At 42.3% G+C, this 14,293-nt stretch overlaps 1 protein-coding gene across 1 annotated transcript; it reads right to left on the reverse strand.

The window, feature by feature from the left end:
• Positions 1 to 966: 966 nt before the first annotated feature.
• LOC115060485 (uncharacterized) lies at positions 967 to 12,679 on the reverse strand. Its single transcript, XM_029528409.1, has 14 exons — positions 12,528 to 12,679; positions 11,660 to 11,862; positions 11,433 to 11,534; positions 11,235 to 11,330; positions 10,934 to 11,044; positions 10,720 to 10,843; positions 8,436 to 10,414; positions 6,867 to 7,071; positions 5,524 to 5,726; positions 4,736 to 4,837; positions 4,457 to 4,552; positions 4,191 to 4,301; positions 3,773 to 3,896; positions 967 to 3,406 (listed from the first exon to the last, which is right to left on the reverse strand). The coding sequence occupies exons 1-14, from the start codon at positions 12,550 to 12,552 to the stop codon at positions 1,374 to 1,376; spliced, it is 5,514 nt and encodes a 1,837-aa protein (XP_029384269.1). The 5' UTR covers positions 12,553 to 12,679; the 3' UTR covers positions 967 to 1,373.
• Positions 12,680 to 14,293: the final 1,614 nt, after the last annotated feature.

A 14,293-nucleotide genomic window follows, 5' to 3' on the forward strand; every position in this document is an offset into this window, starting at 1 on the left:
AATCTGACCCCAGGGATGTCTACCTGATGATGAATGATTTAAATTGCTGACCAAGTTCAGGGATATTGGGCACTTTGTTTATTCAATGAATATATAAATAATCCCTTGATAATAAAACTCATAGGTACATTTCCTATAGCACCACCATCAAGCCAAACCTTCAAAGTAGAAGAAAGTATCTTTAAAGGTTTTAATTCCAATCTTTTCAAATTTACTGACCCCATTAAAGATCACAAAACAAACTTGGTTTTGGTGAGCCCACAACTTTTCATTTACTTATTTCTATTTTTATTTGCCTTTTTAGGAACATATTTGTGGTCACCATAAAGTCTCGCTCACCTCTCCTCTTTTCTTATCTGGGTTTGGGACTGACAGTGGCACAGTTGAGAGTTTTATTTATTTGATTTGATCATATTTTTTCATACTCATATTTGAATCATTTTGGGTGGAACAAACCTGACACCTGTTCCTCACCCAGGGCACAAGGTGTGAAAAAGTGATGACATGTAATGTTATAACCATCCTGTCCTTCAGCGATGTCAAGCACAACCCTCCTGCACTGATTTTGGTGCTTCCTTGTGGGAATTTCCTGTGCAAGCCTGCATATTGCAGACATAGCTGGACTGTGCATTACATGCTGCCAAATTTTTTGATGCTGTATTTGTTTGCTCAAACAGTCCATCAAAAATCCCCACGAGTGGGATCAAAGCGTCACAAATCAGCATTCATAATATCTGAATGAAAAGCAGCCTGCACGTTCACCTGTGCTTTTTCCGTATTCATGATCAAAATGTCTTGAGCTGTAAAGCTATGGAGACCAATCTGACATCAGGAAGCAGCCCGCTTTGAGTCTGTCTTCGAATTTAAGTTCACTGAGTTGAAGGCTACTCCTTTGGACCAAACCCCCATATTTACTGAAGTAAATATGGGTAAATATGGGGCTTCAGTAACATGTAGTTACTTCGGTAGTGAATAAAATTACACTTAGCATCAAATGTTCCATTTATTAAAGAAGAAAAACCATTCCCAAAGGAATTAAGGTTCATATCATTTATACATACAAATCTTATGTAGAGCTACAGCAAATATTTCTGTAAAAAATACAAAGTTACATTTATATAATGCACTATACAGTTACACAGCTCCTAACAAATCTGTATGTGGTAGCCACTGGAGATAGCAATGTAGCTGATGGGTTAGCAAAACTGTCCCAACTGGAAAACCTGGTTTTATTGTCCCAGCTCAGTTAGTGCCAACACACCTGAGGTGTCCTTGAATCAAATGGTCAAACATTGTCACTTTCTGATTCTGACATCCTTCTTAGGGAACATTAGACAAAACATCCATGTGGGACTTGGTATCTTTAACATAATCTATGCATGGACAAGCCTCCTGTGTCTTTTTAGACCGTGCAGGCTTGAGAAGCCTTTGCTACACACTGTACATACGTATGGTCTCTCCCCTGTATGGGTACGCATGTGTAAGGTCAGAAAGCAAGACTGAACAAAACCTTTTTCACACACGTTGCACTTAAATGGTCTTTCCCCAGTGTGGTACCTCCGGTGTATCTTTAACTCTGCAGCCGATCTAAAGGACTTGTCACAGTCATCACATTTAAAAGGTCGCTCGCCAGTGTGGATCAGCGTGTGCCTCACCAGCGCGTCCTTGCCAAAGAAGCCCTTCCCGCAGTGCTCGCACGGGAAACGCAGCCCTTTGTGATGGAAGTTGTCATGTTTCAGAAGGCATCTTCTTGATGTGAAGGTCTTGCCACACTGCGCACAGGTGAAGGTCGGCATGGGTTTCTCTGCAATTGGTTCGCCAGAGTGATGAACGCGCTCAACATGCCTGGTCAGTGTCACACCGTGCCTGAACTTCTTGCCACACTCCCAACAGAGGAATGGATATGCCTTTGTGTGTTTTTTCTGGTGCTCCACGAGGTCAGAGTAAGATCTGAATCTTTTACTGCAGTGAGGACATTGAAATGGTTGGTAACCAGTGTGTTTCCATTCATGTCTGATGAAACGCTTCAAACTTGCAAACGTTGTCTGACAGTGGGTGCAGGTGAAAGGCTCGGTGGGATTGTGGACATCGATGTAGTGCTTGTGCAGGGCCTTGAACACAGGGAAGTTCTCCTCACACTGGTTGCACTGAAATGGCGTGTGTGATTCTTTATGCATCGCCAGCGCCTCTGGGTCTCGTACCAGTTTCATACACACCTCACAGTAGAGTGGGTTGTGAGTCTGTTTGTGGGAATCCAGCGTTGATTTGTATTTGAATGCTTTGTCACATTCATCACACCTGAAACAATGTTTGACGTCCTCTGGCTTCTCAGGATCCACCTGCTGCTCGTTGTAGCAGATGTTTCTTAAATGGAACCGAAATGTTTGTTTGCATTTGAACTCTACGCTACAATGAGGGCAGTAGAATGGACCCTCAATCACAGATTTGTTTCCTTCTGGGCTTTTCTGTCCAGAGTCTTTGGAAGACTTCATATCTGCTAAAGGAGAGTAGTCGGGGTCCTGGTCGGTGTTGTCTGCTGGCTGCTCTTCATTTGTTGCCTCACCAGGAATCCCACTGGATGATTGTTCACCCTCATCTGTTGCAGTTTCTTGATCCTTTGTTTTGTCTCCAGCCTTTGGACACCTGTGTTGCTGCAAGTAACGCAAGCTCTTATAAAACCTTTTACATGTGGGGCAGGAAAAAGGGAGCTCCTCGGAGTGTCGATTCATGTGTCTTTCTAAGAATTTGGCTCGAGTCACTACCTTGCCACACACTTTGCAGGTTCTCTCGTCCAAGTCGCTGCTTTTGGTTGAACCCTGGGATCTACCTTTAGCTACTCTTCCACCTTGTGTCTTTCCTGATTTTCGCCACTGCGACAGGTACCGATTCATCTTAAGTCCACGGTTCTTTCGTACAGGTCTTTCCCACAAAACATCAAACTCTGGGTCTTCTTTCCTGCCCCTTCTGCTCGGCACTTCAAAGTCTTCATCTGCAGGACGTTTCTTCTTCCTTCCGCGTCTGTTCGGTTTTTTTTCCACACCATCGAGCACAGTAACTTGGCCGTCAACCCCAATGATCAACGTCCCAGACGGGTTGTCGTGGTGCTCATCTGCCATATCAGTCTCACTGGCCTCAGTGCCCTCAACGGGATCAGTAACCACTCCATCCATCTCTGGTTTCACTTCACCACTGAGACCAAACCACTGGCTTTGCACACACTCATCTGAGGTCCCAGTTCCCTCCACAAACACCTCCTTGCTCACAGACTCCACCTCCATCTCTGTGCAGACAGTATAGATGAGTCCACTCTCTGCATCTGCTCCTGTCTGTTCATTGACAATCACAACTCTTTCCACAGAAGGAAGACACAGAGCTGACAAGATGCCACTGTCAACAACGTATGATTCTGAAAGGAGAATGAAAGGAGAACAAAGGAAATCTGAATCAGAAAGATGACAAATTCACACACACAAAAAAAAGAGAAGACACCATGACAATAACTATGACATTAACAAAAAGAGAGCCCAAAACAAGACATCAAATACTCTGAAAATCCTCCTAACATCATTTGCCATTGTGCTTGTTATAGTTGTGGTGTGGACTCCACCATCCATCTCAGCAAAACCAACCATTTGCATTTGTCTTAACAGTTTTGGTTATTGGTGTGGACAGCACTATACTGATAATCTTATCAATCAATGCCAGTGAACAGCAAATGAGCCAGGGCGCGTCACATTTTTATATCGTGTGAAAAGGTTGTTGCAATACGAACCAATGTCCTCCAACTGACTTAGGTCTTTCTGAGTATCCAGCAAAGTTTTGAGTTCCTGAGGTTGAGCAAAGGATCCCATGCATTCATTCAAGACAGATGAGGCATTGTTAAGCAAAGACGCAATCTAACAAAGACAAAAGTGAAATTAGTGAGGCAACAGCAAAAAAACTTGCCAATGTTGGGTGAAATTCATTTTATCTTTTAGATATAAAACCCATACATAAAAATTATTTTTATGTATTTACAATATTATAATGAATGGCTGTGTTATAACCTATGATATCTGACACAGCTTGTTAAAATGAAAGTTAAGAACTAAATCACTAAAAGTCTGGTTAAGAAGCTGCTCTTCTGTAAAATTAAATGGCAGTCTTTGGTGGAGTACAATAAACCATAGTGAAAAAGATATTTAATTTACCTGTTGGAGAGTTTGGGAGGGAAGAAGTTTTTCAAGTCTGGACAGAAACAGCCACATTAGTGTCTGAATTGCTTTGTCATATGTGGGGCCAAAGTCTTCTGGGAAAACATCCTGGAGCACAGAAAATTCAGTAAATTTCAAATACTGAGATGGACAACAAACCACGCAAGACTAAACAACAGGGGATCATTAAAAAAAAATGTATTAATACAAGAACGGACTTTGGCACATCAAAGAAAAAGTATGAACAAATGTAAGAAAAATACCTGAAAAAAGTTTTTTCTCTCTTCGGGATCTTGCAGCAGATTTTTGACAAGGCGCATGAAATGTGTGTCAGATACTTCTTGTTCTGCATTATCAGCCTGCAGTAGAAGAGGGTGTAAAACAGCAGATGAGAATGCTGTGTGATTTTGAATGATTTTATAACACAGTGAGTGAAATAAGAAAAAGCAGTTATTTGGATATGTACAGGTTGAGCAATGGTAACAAACATAAAAACCAAACTATCAACCATTTCCTTTGGTCAAGCACAGGTCCTGACCCACCTCCACATTCCAAAGAGATCTAAGGTTCTGCATTCGGTCAAGATGCGGCTGAATGACATTGAGGTCAGCAGTCTCCTCAGTGCGACACAGCTCCAGGATAAGCTACAATCAGGAGACAGAAATAATGAACCAGCTATTCAGAGAAAAAAATATCATCAATCTGCTTTTTGTCCACACTGTGTCCAAGGTAAAGTAATCTGCTTTGCACCAACAGTCCAACACTGATAGAATCTGCCTTCCTGCAGGGACTAATTGCCTGAAATTTTAATATATCAGTATAGGTTTGAAGTTCTGGAACATCCCCCCCTGTGGACATCAGACTATCTGACTCTGTTCAGGCGTTTTAAAGCCAAACTTAAAAGATAATTTATTACTTAATGTTCAGTTAGCTTCACCCTATTTGTACTGGGTAACACCATACCACTGACGAGTGAGTCTCGGTTTCAATAAATCTGTGGAACCCACTTCATTCAGGAAAATCAATGCTGTCCTGATGAGATCACTATGAAACTCCTGGTCATTATATCTCACTGTATTTATGTACACCCAGGTAATATTAGAGCAAGATTACAAAGATTACAAAGGTCGAGGCCCGTTCTACTTGAAAAGCAACTTGAGATTACTTCTGAACCGGTTCCTAAAAAAATAAAAACTGACTTGACATCCTCTTCTAACTTCAAGGCCACTGGCCTTTCCCACAGCTACAATGATTTTGCTTTCAAACACAACAACCTTTATGGAGGAAGAAGAGAGAGACTCGATTGACAGGAATCAATGCCCCTTCTTACCCGTGCTCGTAGTCCCAAAATGAGCTCAGCTCGCTGCCTTGTGGACAAAAGTTGAGGAACAATGTCTGTGACCATGAACACAAACTCTTCAAGCAGCCCATAATCTGACACAATCTTCTTCTCCACCGTCTGCCAAATTGCTGCAGAAACCAGCCGAATGGGTGGCACCAGGAGACGAAGAGTAGAGAGGGGAAGAGAGGGACCTGTAAACCAAGGACTATATCTTTAAAATGTGTGACATACTTACAGAAAATGCTGTTCACACCAGGAACAGAAATAAAATAGCATGGATCCTCCACACTGTTCAGGGAACAGATTTTACTGGTTTCATTTCCAAAATAATTTTTCAGTGCTGTGAGAATGACAAACAAGATGCCCTTCATTCTGAAACAGATGTTAGAAGGGATATTTCATGGACCACAGAACCCAAAAAGCTACGTGGTAATTGAAAATCACATGTTAGTTCAGTATTTGTGCATGGAAGATTTGATCCTTCAAACGTCCTTAAGTGGTTTTCAAGAATTGCCTGGTAGTTGTACTGTTAGCTCAGTGACTCAGATGAAATAACACCAGAAGCAAAGATCAGGGAGCTACTAAACTTTGCACAAGCTGCACTTTCACTACATATGCAATGCGGTCATTTATTTTAAGAATCAATTCACAGATGACGGGAAAAATAGATTTATAAAAAGTTAATTCGGTGTCATTAACATTAGCATCTTGGTCGATCGCGCAAGTTTAACCCATGACCTTTATTCTTGAGCCTTCTTGCGTGTCCCAGCAAATGCACTCTGTGAACTTGGGAGGAACATATAGACTGAGACTAAAACAATTTATCTTCGATAACTGCCGTATATCTTTGATAACTCTGCATGGGCACAGGTTGAGACGGATGTGCCTGCTCTCGTTTCCGTTGACGGAACAACCACTGATGGACCGACCGTTACATGTCAACCTGTGAATGTGTTAGAACAAGAGACACGACACGCATGTCAACAACCTGACAAGAACCCCACCGTTGAGTGAAGATCATCGCTCTTCCGACATCACAACTGCTGGCCTGCACCGAGTTTCCTCAAGCTAATGTTAGCCAAGATGGCTGAACCGATACTTAGCATTAGCACAAATCGCCAAACTAAGTGAATAAAACTTTAAACTTTGGCCGCCGATTCGTTCATACGGTGGACTGAGGGGAGTCTATAGCGGCCAATATTTGATTGGGATACAAGCGGTGGCAAATTAAATATTAATTGTTGTTTACGGTCAGTTAGCAATGCTATTCCCGCGCGCGGGCTGTGTTGCGGCCTACCCAAACAAACGTGCTTGTGTTTGTTTCTTCTCACCTGCTAACTGAGAAATGCCTTCTTCCATCCTGAGTGTCGGCGCAGTCACATCACACTCAGGAGAAATAATGTCCACTGCTCGACCGAGGTCCACACACCCAAAGTGCTTCAGCGCTAGATGAGTCAACAGACTGAAGGTACACAGCCGATCTTTGTGCGTCAAAGATGCTCCACAGTCCGTCCGGAATAACAATCCGACACCAGGCTTTGACGTTTCATTGGTTCCGCATTGTCGTTTTTCGTCACCCAGTTTTCTGTGCCCATCTGTCAATTAATATACATCTTACATGTTCAAATAAAAGAGCATTTTAACCATACGGCGTATTGTACATTAGACTTTATTCTTTTTCAGACAGTTAAAATATAACCTGGTACATTTGTTCGTATTTGAATATTTGTTCCAAATGGCTTCAGTCTGGTGTTAACAGCTCCTCCTTTGCTGATTTACTTCAGCTCTGTTCTAGTGAATAAAAAGCCACCACTTCAGAACAAAATATCATAGTTGCGTGTTGTGACAGACTCAGTTACACAGTTAAAATGTATTTGAACCCTTCATTGCATTAGGACATTTTGACTCCTTTACAATTCACTTTTATGTCTCAAATAACAAAAATAATAATAAAAACAATTTCCTGAGAAGTTGGCAAATATTTCAAATGGAGTTTGGCTCTTTAACTGGATCACCATAATGAATACATAGCAACAGATTTGAGGAAATGATTACATACAGTAAATTCAAATACTTCAGATCCCATCACCTTTTCCACATTGATTTACGATGCTCAATAGGTTGTTTTCTGCTTAACTGTTTACATATCTTCTCAATTTATCCTGAAAAAAATCATAATGCCAGGGTGAAGAACACTATACAATTTCCTCTTGATCTTTGAGATGTCTCTCCACTTTGACTGCTGACACGAACATTTGGAAAAGTGAATCCCAGTCAGATAATCCCAACACGATTTGTGGTCCTTTTCTGAGTCCTCATGTCTCCTTCACCTCTCTCCTTAACCCCAGGGCATTTTCCAATAGGGTTGAGGAGAAGTGCTTACAAGGTTTCGACCCCAAAAACACTTGGTGAAAAAAACACAAGCTCTGTTTGTAAGAAACTGCCTAAAAATGCTAAAAAGTCAAAGGTCTGCAATGAAACATGTTCCTGCCTGCACTTCTAATGAATATCCCCTCCTCCTGCTTTCATTCTCTCCCTACTCTACCCAATGTTGCCCCCCCCCCACCCCTCCGTGTGTGTGTCTCTCTCTCAACCAAACCAGTCGAGGCAGATGGCTGACCCCCCCACTGTTGCCAAGTGTTTGTTCATGGGGGATCTATTGGGTCTCTTTAAATTATTTTATAAAGAATTTGGTGTAGACCTGTTCTATATGTGAAAAAACTTGATGTAGCTTTGTTATGATTTGGCGCTATATAAATAAATCTGATTTGATTTGATGTCTAGTTCTGTTGTAAAACTGTGTTTCAATGTCATAGGGGTCCAAAGGCGACAGTCATTTGCCCAGCCAGCAAGGTTCTGTCTCAAAACTTCTGTGTGTTAAAGGGGGATTAATGTGTCACAAATCTATGTATAAGATTTTTGTGTCTCTGCATGCTATAGAGCTTGGGGAAAGCCTTTCCACAGATATGGCAAACAAATGGCTTTTCTCCTGAGTGTATTTTAGCATGTGACCTGAGAAGAAACATTCTTATGAAGCCCTTTCCACAGACATCACATTTATAAGGTCTCTCTGTAGTGTGTTGTATGAGAACATGCTTCTTCACTTCAGAAGTTGACCTGAAGGATTTGTCACAATCAGGCACAGTGCATTTGAAAGGCTTCTCTCCTGTATGGATTAATTTATGTCTGGCAAGCGTTGATGCAGAGACCATCTTCCCACAGAAGGGACAAGGATGACGAAAGACTTCATTCAAGTGTTTGACCCTCTGGTGCTTTTTCAGAGCTCCTTTCTCTTTGAAGGATTTGTCACATTGAGAGCAAGAATGCTTCTTCTCATTTCGCAACTCACTGTGGACGAGGTTCATGTGCCGCAGCAGGTTGGAATTATGGGAGAAGGTCTTGCCGCACTTGGAACACAGGTAGGGTTTCTCCTTAGTGTGGACTCTCTCGTGGCAAATGAGATCTGCGTCGTATTTGAATCTGCAGCTGCACAGAGAACACTGGAACGGAAGGTGACCTGTGTGCGTCCATTCATGCAGGATGAGGAACCGGAGCCTGGGGAAAGTTTTTGGACAGTGGCCGCATTTAAACGGTCTGCTGATTTTGTGGATGTTTTCAAAGTGCCTGAGTAAGGGCAAAAAGAGAGTGAAGGTCTCCTCACACCGGGTACAATGAAACAGGGTATGTGAGACCTTGTGTCGTGCCAACGCCACCGTGTCTTTTAACACCTTCCTGCACACGCTGCAGTACAGGTCACTGTGGGTCAGTTTGTGCCTGTCCAGTGAAACTTTGTACCTGAATGCTTCTTGGCATTTGTCACATTTATAAAGATTCTTGGTATCATCTGGTTTCTCTGGGTTCACCTCCTGCTTACTGTACTCGAAGCATGTTCTGCGTAAGTGCGTCTTGAAAGATGTGAAGACTTTAAATCTGCTGTCGCATCGAGGGCAGGCATAGTCACCGGTGGGAAAGTGAGTTTTCATGTGAGATTTCAGACCTGTCCTCTCATTAATATGTTCCTTGCAAATGAAGCAGTAACTATTACTGTTTTTTCTAGTAGTGCTGGCTCTGATGTTAGAAATGCTCAGGTTTCCACTAGTAGCTGATGAAGTGTTAGGACCATTGAGGAGAGACTCCTCATTTGAGGAGTTAGATAATGAATCACAGTCAGATGAACTGCTGAGAGGAGTCCAAGAAGAGGAATCACCTGAGTAGTTGGACCATGAATCCATCATACTTAGACTACTGCTAGGAGACCTCTGGCAAGAGTCTTCATCTGAGTAGTAAGACCACGAGCCGTCTTCACTCCAGTTGCTAGTAGGACCCATGTGGGAGGGCTCTTTGTTGAAGTTGCTTGAATCCTCACTGTCAGAGATTTCTGTGGGAGCCTGGCTCAGTGGTTTTGTTTTCCTAGAAGCAGTGTGAGCCCCGTCATAAACTCCTCTCTTCCCTCTCAGTTTCATTTTCAGGCCTCTGTTTTGTCTCACAGGTTGGGAATGTAAATACAGCGGCACGTCAAGTCTTTCTAGCCGAACACAGCACTGCTTCAGAAGGCCAGAAGCATCTTGTGCAGGGCTTTGTGAAGGACACACACTTTCCTCGTGTCTTGTGATGTCTCTGAAAACCACTGCTGTTTCACTTTCCATAGGAATCCAATTAGTGTTTCCAGTCTTGATGTCACATGCTGGGTTCTCTGTGAATGTGTCATGGTTTGGCTGTTTTGTATGAGTCAGTGATGAAGGATCCCTCTCCAGCTCTGAGATACATGATAGCTCCTGATCCGTTACTTTGTTGTGTACTTGTGCTTTATGTGCTGCCGTTGTTTTCACAGAGTGAAGTCTGAGAGCTGAAATGATGCAGGTGCCATCTAAAGAAACATCTGAAACGGGAAAAACATGTTGTAGTAAAAGAGGGAAAACCATCAAACGCTGACTCATTTGTTAAATAATTCCTTCTAATATGAAACTATACTGCACATCTATTGATACATCTGTAGCTACATCAGCAGCTAAATTATCGTAAGCATTAACCTCTGGGGATGAACAATCAAAGAAAACCCTGCTTTACTTCCGACAGCTATTTTCCTCCTTCATTCCAGAAAATTCATCTTTGAGGTATAAACAAAAAAAAAAAAAAAATCATGATTGACCGAATCAACTCGAATTGGAAGGTGTACAAACTCACCATTGTGATCTTGCTGGCTGCGATTTTTATGACTCTGCAGCGTTGTTCTGAGCTCCTCACACTGAGTCACAGTCTCCATACAGTCCTCTAGAACAGAGGAAACATCGCCCAACATTGAGGCAACCTGGGAAAAGTGAAAAGGAGCCGGACACCTCAACGAAACAGTGATATTGAGAAATTAAAGTGTTATGAAAGTAATCTATGTGATACCGACCTGCTGGAATGTTTGAAGAGGAAGAAATTTTTCCAGTCTGGACAGAAGCAGCCTCATCAAGGAGCAAAGTGCTTCATCAAATTTGGAACCAAACTCTTCAGGGAAAACTTTCTGAAAGACACATGTACATCATGTTTAGATGTTTAGTTTAGACACACTGGACTTCAAATTTAAGACAAAGGGTGAATAGCAGTTCACACAAAATAACAGTGGCACTAATTGTGCCCATCTCAACTGCACAGAAATTTGCTGAAACTAAAGTTTCCACATTTGATAACTTTGTTGCAACATTGACACCGACCTGAAAGAAGTTTTCCCTCTCGTCAGGATTTGTCAACATGGCTGTAACAAGATCCACAAAGCCTGAGTTTGAGGCCTCCATGTCAGTAACACCAGCCTGCAAGACATGAGACAAGGTCAGAGAGCTTCACTGCAAATTACGGCAATTTTTTAATCCAATTTCCAATAAAGTGATTTTAGATGTTTTATTGAAACCTACCTCCACCACCCACCCCTTGATGAGGCTCTGTATTCTGTCTAAGTGTGGCTGAACAATCTGAGAGTCAGCAGACGTTTCACACTGACATAAACCCAGGATTAGCTGAAGCCAGAAACAAAATTATTCACCAATTGACGCCATTGATTAGTTTTTAATACATTTTTACACAGCACACAACCTCACAGTTGTAATTATGAGTGCTCGATAATTGACTTCTTCCTTCTCACCTTTGCTCTGAGGCCCAGGATCAGTTGAGCCCTCTGGCAAGTAGTGAGCAGCTCTGGGATAATGTCCGTAACCAAGGAAACAAACTCCTCAAGGATCCCATAATCAGACACAACTTTCTGCTGCATAGTCTGCCAAACTGCTGCCGCAACCAATTGCATCGGAGAGACCAGAAGGCGCAAAGCAGGAAGAGGGAAGATGGTACCTGGAAGAAAACACACACTCACCTGATCATAATGCTGATGATTATAATGATCTCATCACTGAGGAATATATTCATTTTACGTTACACTAATAGTCACTTGCTTTAGAACACAGTTTCTAAGATACTAAACACTGGAGAACCTTGACTGCCTTCAAATGTCGGCAGTAAAATGGCCAAGCAATAATAATAATTATAAAAACTTCAGGCCACCAAAAAAAGAAAAATCAGGTCCATTTAGAAAGCAAGTCTGTGCAGTTCAGCTACAGCGTCTACAAACACCAACCTGCCCCCAGAACATCAGAGGTGCAGCACTTTTAATTATTTCATCTTCAGCCTGTGTTTCCATCTCAGGTCCCCCACCGTGACGTTTTTAACCTGAGGTGTCACAGCCGGGACGAAACACTCAACATGGCAGGAAACCGTTTTAAAGTTAAAGGATAGCATCCTCTCTGGACGACGTCTGTTTATGTTTTACAGAATATTAGCTATTAATTATAAACCTAAAGTAAAGACAACACTACCCTACGATGTATGTGAGTTAGTGAATCAGTGTTTGTCTCTTCCGTATTTACACTGATGGGTCAAAGCTGATGGTCGCTAACAGGAGTGTTTTAGCTTCAGCTAACAGATTAGCTTCAGTGTTTCAGCAGCAGAAGTTGACTCACAGTTTCTTTCAGAAATATCCTGCATGTTTTCTCCTGCTCTCCTCTCTCTTTAACTCGAATTATCAAAGCCTGTGCTTTGAAAAAAATGCTAATAAAAATAATAATAATAATGAAGCGAACTTCCAGCCAAGCATGTGTGGACTGCCACTGATGACTTGTCCGGCGGTGTTTTTCTTCCTGGTTGTCTGTCCAGGTTGTACTCGATGGTTCCCACCCACGAGTCTAATCACGATGTATGTCACTGTCACTGTTAAACACTTTAGGATGTTTTAACAAAAAGTGTAACTCAAGCCCTTCGGCTCCTCTGCTTTCTGTGAATCCCACTACAGCTGGTCTTTATAATAAGATCATTCCTTTAGAACAGAGCTGTTTAAAGTCAAACTGACCCCTTAATACCTGATATAAATGTCACACAAGCTCACAGATCCAGTACAGACAGTAAATGTTGGACCGAGATGGACAGCTTTATTTACTGAGGAACTAAAATTAAATAACTAAGCAAGATTAACAATATAAGAGAAATCATTGGGTCTTCTCGGATTTTATATGATTTACACAGTGAAGAAAGGAAGCAGTGCTGAGGGATGGAGGAGTAGCAGCAAACAGTGGGGACATAAAAGATTCAGTGGGGAGCACTGAACACACACACACACACACACACACGTAAGCCATAAGAAAATCAAAGGGGAAGTATCACTCACTTGAGTAGTGATACGAGCAGCAGAAGTCTCTTCACCTCATCTCCTCACACGAGTACGGGATGGTGCCAAAATACTGATCACTACTATCCTCAGAGCCAAAAGGTGGAACCAGAGCAGAGGCAGAGGTTGGAACCGTTACAGGTGCTGCTGGCTGACCCATCAGCTCTGAAGGTCACTGAAAGAGCCCCCTGGATTCATGCCAGTCACTTTAGGTCTGAACCTTTTGGTGACTTCTAACGTGCTGTACGTTCGCACAGTGGGCAGCGTTGACCAACACAGTTGATAAGTGTTAGCGCCGTTAATAACTCCTCCAGTCAGCCACTCATACATATACACATTACAGCGACCTGCACATCCAAGGAGCACTTCAGAGTGCCTCTGTGGGAACAATGATAGAACGCAGATTACAACGTGAACATCTACATCCAGGTCTTCATAATCCATTAATATGATACAGGCACTGAAATGTGCCTACATGTATAAAGAGATTATACAGTCACTACAGGCACCGTTACTCTAATTATGGTAGCTGGGCTGTTTAGCTAGCTGTTACTATCATCCAGAGATGGGGACTCGAGTCGCACACTTTAGAGACTTCAGACTTGACTTGGACTCGGACTTGTGTTATGGGACCCAATCGTTATGTTTTCTTTTTCTGGCGGATTAACACGAAGTAAACATTGAAACATCTGACGAGCTTAATGGCACGAACTCCTTTTTTATCACAGTAATAACCATATTAGGCATCAAGTGCGCGCCCCACGCACTCGTACCTAAGATGACCGTAACTATGGCGACCGGCACACCTGCAGCTGCTTCGGGAACGTTAGCATTTGTAATTACGTCTGGGCATAAAAACTTCAAAAAAGAAGCAATCAACAACAAAAACGCAGCCTGCAAAGTACCAAAATTAAGGACGTTGGATCAACTACTTCAGATTTCATCCGGCACATGAAAACTCAACCGGGTCAGTAATTTACGTCAAATCACATTAGCTCACATGGACGGTTAGCAAACATGTTTAGCGTAGCATCAGCTAAAGGAGTGACAATAAAACAGTAAGTG

The sequence above is a fragment of the Echeneis naucrates genome, chromosome 19 (genome assembly GCF_900963305.1).
Source record: "Echeneis naucrates chromosome 19, fEcheNa1.1, whole genome shotgun sequence".
Lineage (NCBI taxonomy): Eukaryota > Metazoa > Chordata > Actinopteri > Carangiformes > Echeneidae > Echeneis > Echeneis naucrates.

What these genes read in the sequence shown, in the direction of transcription:
- LOC115060485 (XM_029528409.1), bottom strand. Translation starts at nt 12,552, where the DNA reads ATGCAGGATATTTCTGAAAGAAACT. An exon ending in GGATATTTCTGAAAGAAACT is followed by an intron (nt 11,863 to 12,527) that starts GTGAGTCAACTT and finishes GTTTTCTTCCAG; the next exon opens with GTACCATCTTCCCTCTTCCT. An exon ending in CCTCCCAAACTCTCCAACAG is followed by an intron (nt 3,897 to 4,190) that starts GTAAATTAAATA and finishes TGTCTTTGTTAG; the next exon opens with ATTGCGTCTTTGCTTAACAA.